Consider the following 16,818-nt stretch of genomic DNA (forward strand, 5'->3'; position numbering starts at 1 on the left):
AGAATTTATGATTGAAGAAATAAAACCAGAGAACTTCATACTTTCCTGGAACCACAGCCCTGGAGATGAAGTGGGAGAATCTCATCATTATGGGATCTAGACGCTGACTTTCACCAGTGGATAATCTACCTGGAATGCATTTGAAAACCATTGGTAATTTCAAGTGTTGTGAGTTCCAGTATTTACTTCCCCAATTTCACTCTTCTCTGTAAGAGCAGAAGATAAAATAATTTCTAAAAACAACTGCTGGCACTGTTTATTTTAGTTCATCTGCTGAATCCTCTCTGTGCACTTCTGCACCAGTACTTGTTTTGGTTCATTCAGAAGATAAACTGCTCCCGCTGTGCAGGTGGCAGTTGCTTTAGGCCATCAGCATTGCCTCGTCAGCAGCAGTAACAACAGGCAAGAAAAGGAAACAGAATTAACATTTTCTGGTTGAAGTGTTTGTTGTGCAACTGAAGGTCAAGTCACCAAGTACTGACGTAAAACAGCCATGCAAGGAAGAAGAAAAAACTGCTGTCAGACAAATGCTGGTCACCCTTTCCTCACTCACAGTCAGGGGAGTTTAGTTTTTCAATGCATATGCCTGATTCCAGAAAAATACAGGAGCCGTTAATTTTATTCTATTGCAGTTTCATTTTAGAGAACAATTTGTGGGTTCACAAACTCTGAGTAACCACATTGACCTGGCTGTGGTTGTTAAAGGGTCTTCTGTAATGACAGGTAATTGTATTTCAGCTCTGTGTCCGAATTAATGTTTTTACTTGAACAGCTTTCTAGATGAGTCATGCACTGCAACCTGCTAGATGTATTATAGAGCTGGTAAGTTTAATAATGCTCATAATCTTTGAATTAAAAACTACATGGATTTTAAGCCATTGCTACACTTTTCTTGTCTGATACGTGCCTGTTTCTTAGTCGATAATTTCAGTACGTGCATCAGTTGCAGAAAGAAGTATTTTTACAAGAGAACTGTTCGAGAACTGTTTGAAAGTTAGGAAGCTATTATCTAGCTGGAGTTTTCCTCAAAAGGAGAGCAGGTCTGCATTTACATAAATAAGGTCTGTCTATGCAGGAGGAGCTGGGGAGGGGCTCTTGATCAGGGAGTGCAGGGATAGGATGAGAGGGAATGGTTTTCAGATGAAAGAGGGGGGATTCAGATTTTGGAAGAAATGTTTTCTTGTGAGGGTGGGAAGGCCCTGGCCCAGGTTGCCCAGAGCAGGGGTGGCTGCCCCATCCCTGGAGGGGTTCAAGGCCAGGTTGGATGGGGCTTGGAGCCCCTGATCCAGTGGGAGGTGTCCCTGCCCAGGGCAGGGGTGGGACTGGATGGGCTTTAAGGTCCCTTCCAACCCAAACCGTTCTAGGATTCTATTGTTGAACACCAAGGTCTCATTTTAGTCTCCACCTCTTCATATAAGTGAATTTTCCTGTCCTGTACAGACAGACTTCTGGCTTTGGTTACAAAAGGTATCTCTCTAGGATAGCAACAGTGAGTTAATTATGAGGGGGTTGGAACTGGGTGAGCTTTGAGGTCCCTTCCGACCCAAACTGTTCTGTGATGCTATGCTTCTGTGATTCCCTGATTCTATGATGCTATGATTCTGTGATGCTGTGATTCTGTGCTTCTATGATTCTGTGATGCTGTGGTTCTGTGCTTCTGTGCTTCTGGGATGCTGTGGTTCTGTGCTTCTGGGATGCTGTGGTTCTGTGCTTCTGGGGTGCTGTGGTTCTGTGCTTCTGGGGTGCTATGGTTCTGTGACTCTGTGACGCTCTGATGCTCTGATTCTGCGATGCTCTGATTCTGTAATTCTATGATGCTCTGATGCTGTAATTCTGCGATGCTCAGATGCTGTGATTTTGTGATGCTATGATGCTGTGGTTCTATGATGTTGTGATTCTATGATGCTGTGATTCTATGATGCTGTGATGCTGTGTGATGCTTCTGTGATTCTCTGATGCTATGATTTTGGGATTCTCTGATGCTGTGGTGCTGTGATGCTGTGACTCCGTGACTCAGTGCTGCTCTTCTTCTGTGTTTCTGCGATTCCGCGATGCTCTGACGCTCAGCCTCCGGGGCTGGGGGGGCCGTCCCGAGCCTGCCGAGCGGCTGCGAGCCTCCCCTCCCCTTCTCTGCCCTTCCCTCCCCTCCTTGCCCGGGGCCGCCCTGTGGGCGATGGGTCTGCGCTGGGCGCTGCTCGGGGCGCTGCTCGGGGCGCTGCTGCTGCCCGTGCCCGGCCGGGTGAGTGCGGGGAGAGCCGGGGGAGGGTCCCTGCAGCCCCTCGGGTCCCTCTCCGGGACCCCTACAGCTCATCCTGCGCCGCTGCCTTCCCCAAGCGGGGACTAACCGGGCGTCCTGGGGTTTATCATTAGAAATGGGTCGCTTTTTCTCTTTGCGAAGCCCCGCTGAGCGCCCAGCGTGGGAGTTTCACACTGTTCTTCAGCGAGGAAAAGCTCATTGTGCTCTGCTGGATCCCTAGAACTATCCCCTCTTGAAGAGCTTGTGCTCTGCTGGATCCCTAGAACTATTCCCTCTTGAAGAGCTCATTGTGCTCTGCTGGATCCCTAAAATTATTCCCTCTTGAAGAGCTCGTTGTGCTCTGCTGGATCCCTAGAACTATTCCCTCTTGAGGAGCTCGTTTTGCTCTGCTGGATCCCTAGAACTATTGCCTCTTTCCAGGGAAAAGCACAGTAATTTGTGTCTCGGATCTGATGTGATGCAGCTGCGTTTATATCCAGTTTAAATGGATGCTTTTAACTGGTTAAACTGGAGAGCTTGAAGGCTTCCTTCTAACTTGGGTTGTGTGTGCGCTGTACTGGTATGTCGATAGCACTTTTCTACCTCGTATATATGGAAATGCTGCTGAGATCACAGAATCATAGAATCACTAGGTTGGAAAGGACCCACTGGATCATCAAGTCCAACCATTCCTATTGATGGGGATGCTGCAGCCCCATGGGTGAGCATAGGGGCACTGTGGAGGGCAGGACATAACACCACTTATGTCCAGGTCGTTGCTTTTTCATGGTTTATGTATGTTATTTACCTCTTTATTTGATCATATTCATCTAGGCAAAGGTTCAGTGAGGTCTGATGAGGATGTCAGAATGAACCTGGAATTGCACGCAGGTCTTTTAAGGAGTACTGGGTGCTATAGCGGGTTAATAAGACATTAAATGAATTCTTTTAACTGCTTCTCACTCATTTTTAATTCAGCCCTGTTTGTGAGGTAGTATCTTGGACCTGATGCACTGAACACCTTGTTGTGGATAGGGTAGAGCAGACAAAGAAGGGAGAGTCTCAGAATTGTAGCTTATGGAATGGAATTTAGCTCCTACTCATCAATCTTTAGGCTCACAGTAGGCAATGGATCTGGATGTCGGGGGGGGTTGTTTTGGGCAGCAAGTGTTGTACTGCCCCACTCAGACCTTAAAACTGTCGAGACGGTGGAGTTTCCTCGCTGCCAAGATATCCAGGAGAGTTTTGTACCTAGTAAGGGAACTACACGTGCTCTGACACCGAAGGAGGTTGGAGGTGGCCTTGGCAGCTTTGCTTAAGCTAGTTTACATTGGAAGTAACTACTAGAATGAATGGCATCCTTCCAGAGCAATCAGGCTGAGCTCCTGAGTGTAAATAAATTGTATCTAAGTGAGTTACAAGTTCCCTTTAGATTCCCATAATGTTCTTTGAGGACAGTTGGCAAGAAGTTGTTGATTTTCTGCCGCTGACAACCGCAGCTCCTCAGATAAAATTTCAGTGAGTGTCAGACAGTAGACGTATCCTTTCAAGCACAACTTCAGAGAAATAAATGTGAACCCGCCAACCAACAGGTTTTCCTGTGTCTTTGTCTTGCAGGGCTGTGTTTGCAACAGACAATGCAGAGGGTGCGATAAGAACACTTTTTTTGCCAGCAGGATAATTTGTGGTGCAGTTTATTGTATTTCTCCTGGGTTTTTCTTTTCCTGTGGCTGCTCTTGCAGTGAAGTTTTACGTTTTAAAACAATTCTCAAGTGCTCGTTCTGATGAGGTTGGTCATAGTGACTCTAAGAATGTGGCAACACTGGATCTTTCTTTTAATAAACAAGAAAGTAACGTAAACAGAAAATTCTTTTGAGAGCAGAGCCATTTTCTTCTCCTTCAGTAGATTTTACTGTCAGTTTGCATTTACAAATGCAGTGAAACTTCTACTTAAATAGTTGGCTTTCCTTTTTTTATTTTCTGGAATGAATATTGACACTCAAGAAGGCTTTTTGCTGCCTTTCATTTCTCAGGAGAGGTTCTTTTTGATACTGACCATTGAGTCGATGGGGGAAATCCTGTTATTGATACACAGCAAGATAAGAGGTAAAATAATTCAACAAGCAAGAAAATAAGAAAATATTGTGTTCTCTTAAGTAATTGTTGAGAGCGGGAAGTGTTAGGCTGCTTTGTCAGTAATGTGAAGACACAATAGATAACATGTTTTTTCAGTAAGGAGGAAGGATATTTTAATTACCGGTCTCCAAAAAGCTTGTTCCTGTTTTGATTTCTCCTTTTAATAAAACTTCTAAATGACTTCTCTAAATGTGTGTAGATCACACATGGAGCAGTCGCTTCAGACTGCAGAAAACTGAGCAGTGTCACAGACTTTCTGAGCAGCATCTTTCTGATCTAGCAGGAAACTCCTATGTCTGTGCTGCCTAACGCTGCTCACCAGGGGTGTCCCCAGGGCTCAGGGCTGGGTCCAGCCCTGTTCAATGTCTTTATCAATGACCTGGATGAAGGCATCGAGTGCACCCTTAGCAAGTTTGCGGGTGACACTAAGCTGGGTGGAAGCTGGATCTGCTGGAGGGTGGGGAGGGTCTGCAAAGGGATCTGAACAGGCTGGATCCATGGGCTGAGACCAACAGGATGAGGTTCAACAAGGCCAAATGCTGGGTCCTGCGCTCGGGGCAGAACAACCCTGAGCAGCTACAGACTAGGAGAAGAGCGGCTAGAAAGCTGCCCGGAGGAGAAAGTTGTTGATTGACAGCAACTGAACATGAGCCAGCAGTGGCCCAGGTGGCCAAGAAGGCCAAGGGCATCTTGGCTTGGATCAGAAACGGCGTGGCCAGCAGGGCCAGGGAGGTTCTTCTCCCTCTGTACTCGGCACTGGTGAGACCGCTCCTCGAATCCTGGGGTCAGTTCTGGGCCCCTCACCACAAGAAGGATGTTGAGGCTCTGGAGCGAGTCCAGAGAAGAGCAACGAAGCTGGTGAGGGGGCTGGAGAACAAGAGGAGCGGCTGAGAGAGCTGGGGGTGTTTAGCCTGGAGAAGAGGAGGCTGAGGGGAGACCTCATTGCTCTCTACAACTACCTGAAAGAGGTGGATTTGCTGCTGTTTTGTCAAAGGTTGTTTGAATCATGGCAACTGAAAAGCTGTACTTGGCCCTTTGGTTTAGGGGATGCAGCAGTGACCAGATGTGATGCTGCTCCCATAGTTCCATTGCAGTCTTTTGAACATAAAATGTGGAGAAATCACCTTGTTCATTGTGATAGATCCTTAAAAAACCTCTGGTCTCAAGAAACTTATAAGCTCTGCACTCCTTCGACTTTTTGGCATCTGCTGCTTTCTGCTTCATCAGGCCCATCACTGTTTTGGAAAGGAAGGTCCTTATAGTTGCACTGTTTTTCTCTATTTTGAGTCTCTGCCCTAGGGTCAGAATGGACGTGTGACTCATGATTTTCATCTAATTTCTCTTAGGAACATTCCCTGCCGTATACTCCACAGTTTGCACGATGCAAAGATCCCAGCACTGAATTCTATGAAGAAAGCCTTAATAAATGCTGCAGCCAGTGCCCTCCAGGTGGGTTACAATTCAAACTATTCCTTTACACAGCCAAATTCGGTCAATTTTCAGATGAGCATAGTACATTTTTGATTATTTGTACACCTTAAGGGCATCAGATTTTTGTTGTTGTCTAGCTGGAAGACAATAAAATGCTGTGACTGTAAATGATTGGCAAAAGAGACACCTTTTTATCAGAACAGGACTTGTCTTACTGGGTTATCCTGGCTGGGGTTTACCAGGAGGTAGGCTGCTGAGCTTCTCTAAGCCCAGCTTTGCACTCAATGCTTGTAAACACAGAGTGCGTGGAGCTTTGATTAGAGTATAATATCATTAAATCAAAACTTGGGGGAGGGAGCAGCAGCTCACTACGGGAATTACAAAAATGAGACAACACACGTCAGACCAAAGCCCACTAATATCAAATATATCATAAAGCAATTGTAAAGTAGAGCTTAGTTTCTGCATTTTGATAATACCACTTATGTAAGGGGCTTTCCACTGGACAAATTAATCTATAATTGCTTATTAAGGGAGATTTGTTGTCTTTTACTGTAAATCAGGCGTTGCAGACCACTCTCAGAGACTGAGTGCAAGGCTACAGAAATTCTGCTCTGAGATGTCAAATCTTACACCCCAGTGATAATTACTTGTAGTCTTTCGTTAGCAAAAGTTGTTGCCTGCAGAAAGGTGGGGGCATGGGTTTGGGGTTTTTTGGGGGACAGACATGCTGTTTGGGTATTTTAATACGAGAGCTTTGCAATGTCATTCTATTGTTACATTAGACACAGCAAAAACCTGCCTATTTGTCCCATTACATGCTGAGCAAACAAATTTTTCTCTATAAATGCTGAGTTCCTGTCAGAGAGATCCGGAAGTTGAAGCAGGAAATCAGTATGTGCTGAAGCACCCACAGTTGCTTCAATTAACTGAAAATGTCTAGATAGATGTGTCACATTTCCTTTGTTAAAAACACAAGGGGTGAAAGACGATAATTCTTAGGTAAAACCCTTTCTGTTGTGGTAGGCACTGTTCAGTCTGCTGCTCCTTAATTTTCAGAATAACAGACTCTGGCAACAAGTTGTAGGAAGTCTAAAATATTTATTTCTGTTATTATGAATTTGATTTCTTTTTACTGTATCTTGTCAAAAATTGCAGCCTAAAGCATTAGCAGGATGTGAGCGGCAGGTGTTTAAGGTTCAAGTAAGTACATGGCAAACGAAAGCCTTTGGAAATAATTTCTATGGCTCAAGTCCAGCGCCCCTTCTTTTGGAAAACAGAGATTCTCCAGGCAGCTACAAAGGCTTTCTCCGTGTTACTCTTGCTTTCTGAGTATATTGTCCAGGATATTTCTGAGCAGGATATGAGACGTTGACTTTTATCTTCTTCCTTCTTTCAAGCAAGGGTGAAACAGCAACTGAGGCGCTTTTGTTTCTCCAAAATGGATATATTGGAGCTCATATTTACTTATTCTCACCACTGCACTGAACTCTGCTGGTGGTGAGAGGCATTGGAGCAACTACTTTTGATAGGTTTTGACTTTGTCTGGAATGCCGGTAGCTTTAGGAACTCATTGCTTTGATCTGTTAGAACTGGCTGACAATCTTAGGGCTGGCTGAAGAGGTGAAGGAAAAAGAGTGAGCTCATGTCCCTTTGTAGTGACAAGGGTTGACGTTCTAATTCAGATTGGTTTGTGGTAATTCTTTATTATGTTTTCTTTACTTGCTGCTTGTAAAGGTAGTAAAGGCCTCACCCAGATAGATCGTTCCACCCGTGCCTGACTTTCAGCAGAAAACACCATCCTGTGTTTCACCACGAAACACAACTTCTATGAGTATTAAAAGTTTTGTTATGTACCGTGGTAGCTACATCTAAATATATGCTGGGGAGTTTCGCTCAGGATTGAGGATGTCTTGTTTTAACATGGCTGGAATTCACTGAACTGAATATAGGAAAAGGGGTCAGACACAAATAACATGGAAGAAATCAGAATTTCCCTGTACATATACATGCAGACCCCCTTTAAATCAATACATGCTTGGAATACATTACCAATCTGATAGTGGTAGTGAAAGGAAAGGATTTCTACAGCTAAGAATGCAGTTTACCTTACACAATTCCTAGTAATCTTTTCAATGAGATGCTTTCTCTGTTTAATTTTGGTTTTATTTTAATAGGTCAATATAAGACAGAGAGCTGCAGTCACACTGTGGACACAAAGTGCAGTCCCTGTAGTCCTAACACGTATACAGCAATCTGGAATCGGTCTCCTCAGTGCTTTGCCTGCTCACCACCCTGCAGGAAAGGTAGGCTTGAATTATTAAAGAGGGAATTGTGACTTTAACAGGCTGCTCACAGAGTGGGCTTAGTTTAACCTAGTCTTTTCTCCTAGGAAAACGAGGCTTTGCCTATCACTTGTATAGTCCCATTCTCCTGCTTTTGGTACTCGTAAGTTTTGGAGAAAAGAATGAGGGAAAAGTCTCGCAGGAGGCCTTGGCCCTTTATCTGTTTTCTTAAAATGTGACACCAATCTTACAATCTTGGAAACTAAGGCATTGCATCACTAAAACGGATACAAATGTCATCAGTAGAATAACTTTGTGCTTATACTCTCCAGCCAAGGGACCTTATGCCAGGGGTATATGGAGAATTACATTTCCAGCATCCAGTTATTCCTTGGTTTGCTTACTGACCTGACAGCTGCAAACTTGTGATACTCCTATGTTGTTTTTATTTCTTTTGAAAACAGCATAGCTATTATTGAGAGCACACTGGTTCAGTTTGTTAAAGCATTTTAACAGTATATAAAGTAGTATATTGTACCAACATATGTACGTTGGTCTAATAGATTCCATGCATTAACAAGATCAGTTATGCAGTTGCCCATAATTTCTAATGGAAACCAGTGTAGAAACTTGCAAGGGAGTCAAGTAGATAATTAAGTTTTAGGGATACAGTCTAAGTTCTTTAATGGACCTTTGGTCCCATCTAAATAACTAATCCTACAAAGCTAAAGTTAATTGCAATATGAACATGTCTGTAGTAAGGTCTCCAATCGCTTTAAATACAGTTGCATGATCTGCTTAGACTACAAATCTTATTATGGCTCCCGGGGACTGCGGAGATGAGCACAAGTAACACAAATGTGCATATTTATGGTTATGATACAATGCAACTGCAGGTACAGAGTTTCAAGTGTGAACTCTACAGATGCAAATTTCTCCTTTCCTAGAGAGAGAGAGGAAAATCTGCCGAAAATATAGATGTTGGGGCATAAAACTTATTTGTTTTATGATGGTATATCAGCCAAAACCTGCAAAATTGTCTTCAGTTAGTAGTATGCGAACATCACCTCTTCTTCCCTTGAAACATTGCAGGCTATGATTTTAAATGTTGCTAATGACATTTTGCTTTATTCTTGTTCTAACAACAGGATTCGTGCAGAATCAAACATGCACCAATTCACAGGACAGAATCTGCAGCTGCCCACCCAATATGTACTGTATTTCGAAAGTATACGAGGACTGCAAAATATGTGAAGTACACAAAAAATGTGGAAAAGGTTACCGAGTTTCCAGAAGAGGTAAGTTAATTCTGAACACTACACACACAAACTAGTTAAGCTGTACGAAGAGGGTTTTTTCATGTTAATAGTCAATAAATATTTCTAAATCTGCCTCCAGCTCAGTAAATTACAGGAATATTGTCTTATAATTCCCTACAGTTCTGCATTCCTTTTAGTGTAGGCATTATCTTAGCAAGTAGGCAGTAACTAGAGCAACAGTGCTCTCAAGAGGAATAGCCAAGGGGAAAACATAGTGCAGCCTTTTACTACGAGGTATCACAAAGTTCCCCAGTCCAATGGAATCCTCCTTTGTTTTGCTCAACCATGTGATTCTATCCATACAAGTGGCTGAAATTCAAGACCTTTTAATTGCTGCTTAAATCCTTGAAATAGGTCTTCAGGTTCAATTTTGGTTATAGGAAGTAATGATGACTCTATGCTGTCCTGCAGAATTCGTCTGTCCTTATTAGATGATGAAAGTCATCACAGAAGATGTAGCTGTCTCGAGATGATAAATAATATTCAAAGAGGTGGAACACTGAAAATTTTTAAGAAATTAAGAATCATTTGAAAAGATGCAGGACTCTAATAGAATGGAATAGGTGTACGCTGTCAGGGAGGAGAGAAAAAGTTCAGCTCTGTCTGCAGTAGTGCATTTTTTAATTTTTTGGTAGGTTTCTACAACTAACAGCTGGTTCATCTTTTGATTTGCGTTTGGGTTGGCTGTTCCAGATTAATCTCTGCTGTGACACTGTGACTGCATTTTGTGTACTGCCTCTGTATCACTTCCAGAATCTGTACCACAGACCTTGAATATTCATTCATGTTTCTCACTACATGACTAACTGGAGTTTTTCTATTTGTGTAAAGGGACAGATAGCACAGATACTGAATGTAAACCTTGTCCTCCTGGCACTTTTTCACGTGAGGAATCTTACGATACCAGCTGTACACCGCACAGCGTGTAAGCCAGTGTTTCTGTCTGATAGAAACCTTACCTCTGCACAGGGCTACTTTCTTTCCTAATTTCTCTTTCTGTTCCTTGCAGCTGTAAATCAGTGGCTGTTCCTGGAAGCAGAGTGAGTGACACTGTCTGTAGTGACTCAGGAACAGGACTTGTCACAGTTCTACCTCACACTATGTTGAACCTGCTCCTGACCCAAAGCTCAGCTTCCAACAAACCTGAAATAATAACTCAATCTGTCATTTTAAACTCCACACCTGACACGTCTTATATCATCGGTGAGCTATTCACTCATGTAAAGTCATATTTGTCTGGCTAGGAAACAAGTTTGTATTTAATTCTCAGTTTCTTTTAGAGATCAGTTACCTGTATCCAAGCAGAACCTCGGCATAGATATTCAGGTGCATTCTGGACTGCCTAGCCTTGTATTTAACAGATATATTTAACAGGTAGCCTAGATACCTTTTGTGACTGAGGTGAAAAGTCTCTCTTCACTTTTCAGGACAGAAAAATTCAGTGTTATGAAGTGGTGGAGACTGAAATGAGACCTTGGTGTCTGACTATAGACGCATTAAATGTGAATGTCGGACACACCTAATACTTGTAAATTTTGCTTTTGTAGCAAAAGCAAAGCCAAGGAGAGAAACTACAAAACTACTTCTTCCTAATTAGAACCTTTGTCAGATCAAGCTGCCAAATAATTTACCTTTTAATTTCTTTTCAGGATCAGTAGCAGGACCGTTGTTATTGGTCCTGATAATCACTGTTTTGGGATACTGTTTATTCTCAAAAAAAAAAGGTAAGATTCATGAAATGAAAACAAGTAAATCCGTAACTATTGGAAGGAGTGTCACTTCATGTTTTATTTGAGGTCTCACAAGAGAGGAACAGAGGGGCAAAATCCCCTCCCTCACCCTGCAGGCCACGCTGCTTTTGATGTGGCCCAGGACATGGTTGGTTTCTGAGCTGCGTGCGCACATTGCCAGGTCATGTTGAGCTTCTCATCCATCAGTACCCCAAGTCCTTCTCCTCAGGGCTGCTCTCAATCACATCATCCCCCATCCTGTATTGAAATCGGGGGTTGCCCCAACCCAGGTGTAGGACCTTGCCCTTGGCCTTGTTGAACCTTATGAGGTTCACACATCTAAATATTAGACATTATCTAAATGTTATCATTAAATAGTCACAACCATAGTTAATTCTCATAAATACCTTTTCTCGCTGACACTATAGTAGAACAATTATTAATTCATGCAGAAAGTCCCCTATGCTTGCTGGCTAAATTTAAGTCACCTTATGAAATTAATACAATACAGCTTCCAACACTTTCAAACAGTGGGAATATATGTGCATTTGGAGTTTATTCCAGGAGTAGAGGATATCATTCAGACTAGTTAAGGGAGCAGCTTTTGCAACTGAAACAGATTGAGATGCTAATTAACTATCTTTCCTCACTTGCAGCCCTTGCATATTCTCCACCATCTACAGAAACGGATGCGGTGAGTGACTCCTTCCTTTCCATCTTTTCCATTTGTTTGAAAGTTTTATAGAAATCACGCAGTCGTATCTCATTACAAGTCGAAGAAAACTGCACGGCAGAAAGACAACTGTAGTGCGGATCGGATGGTTTGATCCCCAAGCTGGAGTGGAAGATGTGCCTTATGTAACCTCTATAATGAACTAGACTTGCATTATGTCAGCTGTAATAAATAGTCAAGAAATAATCAGTAAATAAATAATAATTTAAAAAACATAGATGTGGTTCAGAAGAGCAGATTTTAAAGCCTTTGTTCCTTTGGTAATCAGTGAAGTACTGTAGGTGCCTTCAGGAATCAGGTTCATTTTGTTGAACTCCTGACAAGCTGGTATGAATTTTACTTACTGTCATTGCTATGCAAGTAGCAATTATCAGTAGTTTCTTTAGCTGCTGACCGGGTCTTTGTTAGTGGATTAATGTTTTGCATTTCTCTGCACATGTTCTAGCCTTTTTCACCTGCAGAAAAGCAGTGTGACAAAAAAGTGAGAAATACAGGTTCTCAAAACTCCAGCAGTTCTGAACAGGAGGAACAGCATCTCTTGGAAACTTCTGGATCCAGCAATAGCTCCTTGAATAATCCAGCTGGCTCTGCAAGAGTCAGCGTAGCAAGTAACAAGAACAATGGAAAGAGAGGAACAGAAGGATTTCAGCAGCAACGTTCAGCTCCAGAAGGTTGTAAGCTTCACAGTGGAGACAGACACAACTCTGCGAGTTCAGGTAAGAATGTATCAGAGTGGTCCAGAGCCTCTTAAAATGTGATGATCAGTTATGAGTCTTCTTAGCAGAATAAATGGCAGGATAAAAGATCAGACCCATGTCCACCAGAGAGAGTAACTTTTGAAAAGATAAAGCGATTGTTCTAAGTTGTCATCCCGAGGCAGTGAAGAGTGTGCTCAATGGAGAAGGTTAGAGTATTTGCAGACTAGGAGATAGGTGTGACAGGAGGCACTTAAGAAGGAAGAGCCAAAGGAAGCAGTAAGAAAAAAACATTGTCAAAAGCATCTGAAATGGCATCAGGTAGGTAGGGATTTGGCTGTGATCCAGGGCTCTGTATTATTTTTATGGCTTTTTTATTTCTGGAACGTTGTGGATTTTATGGTACGAAAAAACCTCCTAAAACCAGAACCAACAGCACCAGCTTACCTAAATTATTTGGAACAAGAAGATATTTAGTGTCTATACTGGATAAAGAAACCAACTGTCTTGTTCTGGGTTTCATTCTTCCACATTTAATGTGTTTTATGTTTATTTGACAGAACATTCTGGTAACGGAGGAACACAGGTGAATGTGACTTGCATTGTTAAAGTATGTAGCCCAGACTGCAGTTCCCAGTTCCCAGAACAGACCAGTTCAACTAGCATGGATTATGGAAATGCTCCCTATTATTCCCCAAAAGGGGAAGAAGTTCCCCTTTCAAAAGAAGAAAATCCCTTGAAGAAAGAACCTGAAATTCAGATCTCTGTGGAAAATGAGGACAATTTACTTCATGATTTACTTCCAGAAGAAAAGAAGTTTCCTCTGGGTATTCAAGATGTGGGGATGAAAACCACTTAAGGGAAATTACAGATTGGTTAATTTTAATCAGTCAATCAGCGTACAAACAACCCTGTATCTTCTAAAATAAACCTTATGTTAAATGTAGCATTCCTAGAGAGACTTGACATTTCAAGTGACTGTAGACACTGATGCTTCTGAGGTTTTGAATCTCTTTAGTCAGCTCTGAGGGTCTTTGCATTTTAAAAATTTTGAATGCTTTTTCTTCTAAATAGAATAGCCATCTCCTCCCTTTCTTCTGGGATACCTCAGAGCAGACTTGAAAATGAATATTTTTCAAACTGCAAACCATTGATTTTTCTGCTGAGACTTCTTGTGATGATAACTGGGGTTCAGGTATATTGCCTGTCAAGAACATGGCTGTGACCAGCACATCTAGCATTCATTCAGTGCTAACAAATTATCCATTTGATTTTAATATTAAAGCTATTGCACTCAATTTCCTATCCCACTTTCCCTCATCCTCCTGGACATTTCTTTAATTATTACAGTTTGCTTTCACTCATATTAGACCACGCTTCTTAAATCAACCTTAAATATATCAAGGAGTGAAATCTTTTACAGGAGGATTTTTTTCACTAAATTACAACTGCTATGTCTAAACAATAGTATTTCATTAGCTGTATATAGTTAATTTTATTTTAGAAAAGAAAAGCTTGGTGAAATAGTTGTTATCTCAGAGCAGGAAGTAAGTTACTTTTACTGACAGCTCTAAAGTTTGCCATCTGTGTGTCCTGGGTGATTTATTATGATATTGATTCCAATTGATTGATTCTGATGGATTCTGACCTCATTTTTGAGGTTAACCGTGAACCCAAAATATTTTTCCCTGCGTTCCAGTGACTATTACAGCAAAAACATGTGTGTATGCCAGATCGCTCACGCCCTCTGACGTCAGAAAAAGGGCCATCTCTCGATGATTGCACAACATATTCTGTAACAAGTGGATTTGACTCAGACCTCAGAACCAGAAAATCCTGTTCTTCTTCCCTTCTTGCTTGACGCTGAAGACCCAACCGCCTCTTACAGAAAATTAGTAGAGGTTCTCCTTGAACCAAGTGGGAGTCTTTGTTTCGCAAGTTGATTTTTAGGATCCCATTTTCCCATAATTATATCTTATGCGTATGACTCAACCAGCAATTGTGGTGTGTGTATTCAACCACGATTTGCAACGTGGTATCTGATTTACCTTTAATTGAAGGCATACAGTAGGCATATCTTCTTTATTTTACACCATAAAAACATACCGTTGGACTAGGAGATCATTGTACTTCCCTTCCAATCAAACTATTCTACCTCAAGAGAAACTCAATGCAGTAGTTATTTCCAAAGCCTTAGACTGAAAGAGAGTATTTTGGATAACATTTATTCTACAGCTACAGAAGAGATACAGATTTTTTTTAAAATCCAAATTATAAGCTGCCTCAAAAGTGATGAGGTTTACTAATATGATTTCTGGAACTGAGAACTGGCTAGCAGGTCTTTAATTATACTATGAAGAAACCTTTTACAACTGGATATTAAACCTGATGGTAATTTTCAGAAGAGACTTTGAAAATGGGTACACAGACTGCTACAAAACTTAGGGATTTGGGCAAGGACCTGATTTTATACAGTGCTTTGAACCTCTTGCCCTGTAGTGAGCATTTTGATGCCTTGTTCGTCAGCTCCTATATTGGGACTTGAGTGGAGAAGCAGTGCAAGATTGTTGAAGTTGTTTCAAAAATGTTAAAAAGGAGGCTCCTGTTATGGCAGGGTAACTGGATTTCACATTGTGGAGAGAATGAAAATCCCCGTTTTATGCTGAAGTAGGAAAAGTGTGCTTGCATTTGCTTATAAAAAGAATAAAAAGCCTGCTTTTCTTAGAATTCTGTGTATTTTCAAGTTTCCCAACCCCCTCATTAAACCAAATTCTGATTTTTAGTATGGGTTCTTTCATTCTGTATTTTAAGGTACATTTTCCAACTGATGCAAGGAGTATTTACCCATTGCCCCCAGTCCTATCACTGCTGGAGAGGGGAAGATTGAGGCGAGACATTAGGAAGAAATTCCCAGTTCTGGAATCCTCAGCCTAAGAAGGAGATGGAGCTGTTGGAACGGGGCCAGAGGAGGCTAAAAGGATGATCCGAGGGCTGGAGAACCTTCCATGAGAGGACAGGCTGAGAGAGTTGGGATTGTTCAGCCTGGAGAAGAGAAGGCTCCAAGGAGACCTTCTAGTGACCTTCCAGCACCTGAAGGGGCTACAAGAAAGCTGGGGAGGGGCTGTTCACAAAGGTTTGGGGTGATGGGACTGGGGGCAATGGGGATAAACTGGAGAGGGGCAGATTTAGACTGGACAGGAGGAGGAATTTCTTCACTCTGAGAGTGGGGAGGCCCTGGAACAGGTTGCCTGGGGAAGCTGTGGCTGCCCCATCCCTGGAGGTGCTCAAGGCCAGGTTGGATGGGGCTTGGAGCCCCTGATCCAGGAGGGGTACTGGGTGGGCTTTGAGGTCCTTTCCAACCCAAGCCATTCTATGATTTAGGGGCTAAAGGAGCCGAAATGAGACTGAAGAGCCCTATCAGAGTCCTTCCAGCTCCACTGCTCTGTAATCTGACGCCCCCCACCCTGGGCAGGCGACTCCTGGGGCTACTTTTGTTGCTCCCCATGGGGCTGTGAGGCGGCCCCGCCTTGTGTTCCTCCGCGGGCCGTGACGCGGAGGGATACGGGGGCGGGTGGTGAGATGAAGGGGCGGGGCAGAGACAGCGGCACCGCCTCCGCGCCGGGGCCGGAGGAGGGGGGAGGCGCTCATCGATAGCTCGGCGCTCGGCTGCCCGGCGCCGCTTGGCTCGGGCTCGATTGGCGCGCCCCGCCCGCGCCGCAGCCGCCCAGGTGGGTACCGGCACCGCGCGGCCCGGCCCGGCCCCGCCGCCCTCGCTGCTCCGTCCGCCTCCCCCCCCCGCGCTCCCCCGCGCCCGCAGCCCCGCACCTCCCCTCCCTCACGCCCCTCGCAGCGCTCCGCCCCGGCGCGGGGGGAGTCGGGGGGGCGAGGGGCCCGAGAAACACACGCACCACATACCTCCCCCCCCGCTAAGGCCCCGCCTGGCGCCTGAGGCCCAGTCGGGGGGGGGCGAGCGGGCTGATACGGGCTGATATGGGCTGATACGAGCTGAGACCGCTCACCCGCGGGCTCTGCTGGCCGCCCCCGGCAAGGTGACCTTTGGCTCGGGGCTGCTGTGCCTTCCTCGCTGCGTGCGGGGAGAAGGGGAAGCCCCTCAGGGCCCTTTCTGGGCTTTTGCTGTGCTTAGAGCGACCTTCCAGTACCTGAAGGGGCCGTAAGAAAGCTGGGGAGGGACTGTTTACAAAGGCTTGTGGTGATAGGACTAGGGGAAAAAGCTTCTGAGCTTCCCCCACCAC

At 43.8% G+C, this 16,818-nt stretch overlaps 1 protein-coding gene across 2 annotated transcripts; it reads left to right on the forward strand.

The window, feature by feature from the left end:
• The first annotated feature begins 670 nt into the window (after nucleotides 1-670).
• LOC138730105 (tumor necrosis factor receptor superfamily member 1B-like) lies at nucleotides 671-15,348 on the forward strand. 2 transcript variants are annotated; one of them, XM_069874940.1, is made up of 10 exons: nucleotides 671-822; nucleotides 5,719-5,821; nucleotides 7,981-8,109; nucleotides 9,237-9,386; nucleotides 10,239-10,332; nucleotides 10,417-10,610; nucleotides 11,057-11,131; nucleotides 11,794-11,831; nucleotides 12,316-12,586; nucleotides 13,126-15,348. In XM_069874940.1, exons 1-10 carry the CDS (start codon nucleotides 781-783, stop codon nucleotides 13,422-13,424), a joined length of 1,395 nt encoding a protein of 464 aa, XP_069731041.1. In that variant the 5' UTR covers nucleotides 671-780; the 3' UTR covers nucleotides 13,425-15,348. The 2 variants fall into 2 exon arrangements, with proteins under 2 accessions (XP_069731041.1, XP_069731040.1); XM_069874939.1 differs by lacking the exon at nucleotides 671-822 and adding an exon at nucleotides 2,160-2,239.
• The last annotated feature ends 1,470 nt before the right edge of the window (nucleotides 15,349-16,818 follow it).

Source organism: Phaenicophaeus curvirostris, chromosome 22, assembly GCF_032191515.1.
Source record: "Phaenicophaeus curvirostris isolate KB17595 chromosome 22, BPBGC_Pcur_1.0, whole genome shotgun sequence".
Taxonomy (NCBI): domain Eukaryota; kingdom Metazoa; phylum Chordata; class Aves; order Cuculiformes; family Cuculidae; genus Phaenicophaeus; species Phaenicophaeus curvirostris.

What these genes read in the sequence shown, in the direction of transcription:
- LOC138730105 (XM_069874939.1), top strand. Translation starts at nt 2,174, where the DNA reads ATGGGTCTGCGCTGGGCGCTGCTCGGGGCGCTGCTCGGGGCGCTGCTG. An exon ending in AGCTGTACACCGCACAGCGT is followed by an intron (nt 10,333 to 10,416) that starts GTAAGCCAGTGT and finishes TGTTCCTTGCAG; the next exon opens with CTGTAAATCAGTGGCTGTTC. An exon ending in CATCTACAGAAACGGATGCG is followed by an intron (nt 11,832 to 12,315) that starts GTGAGTGACTCC and finishes CACATGTTCTAG; the next exon opens with CCTTTTTCACCTGCAGAAAA.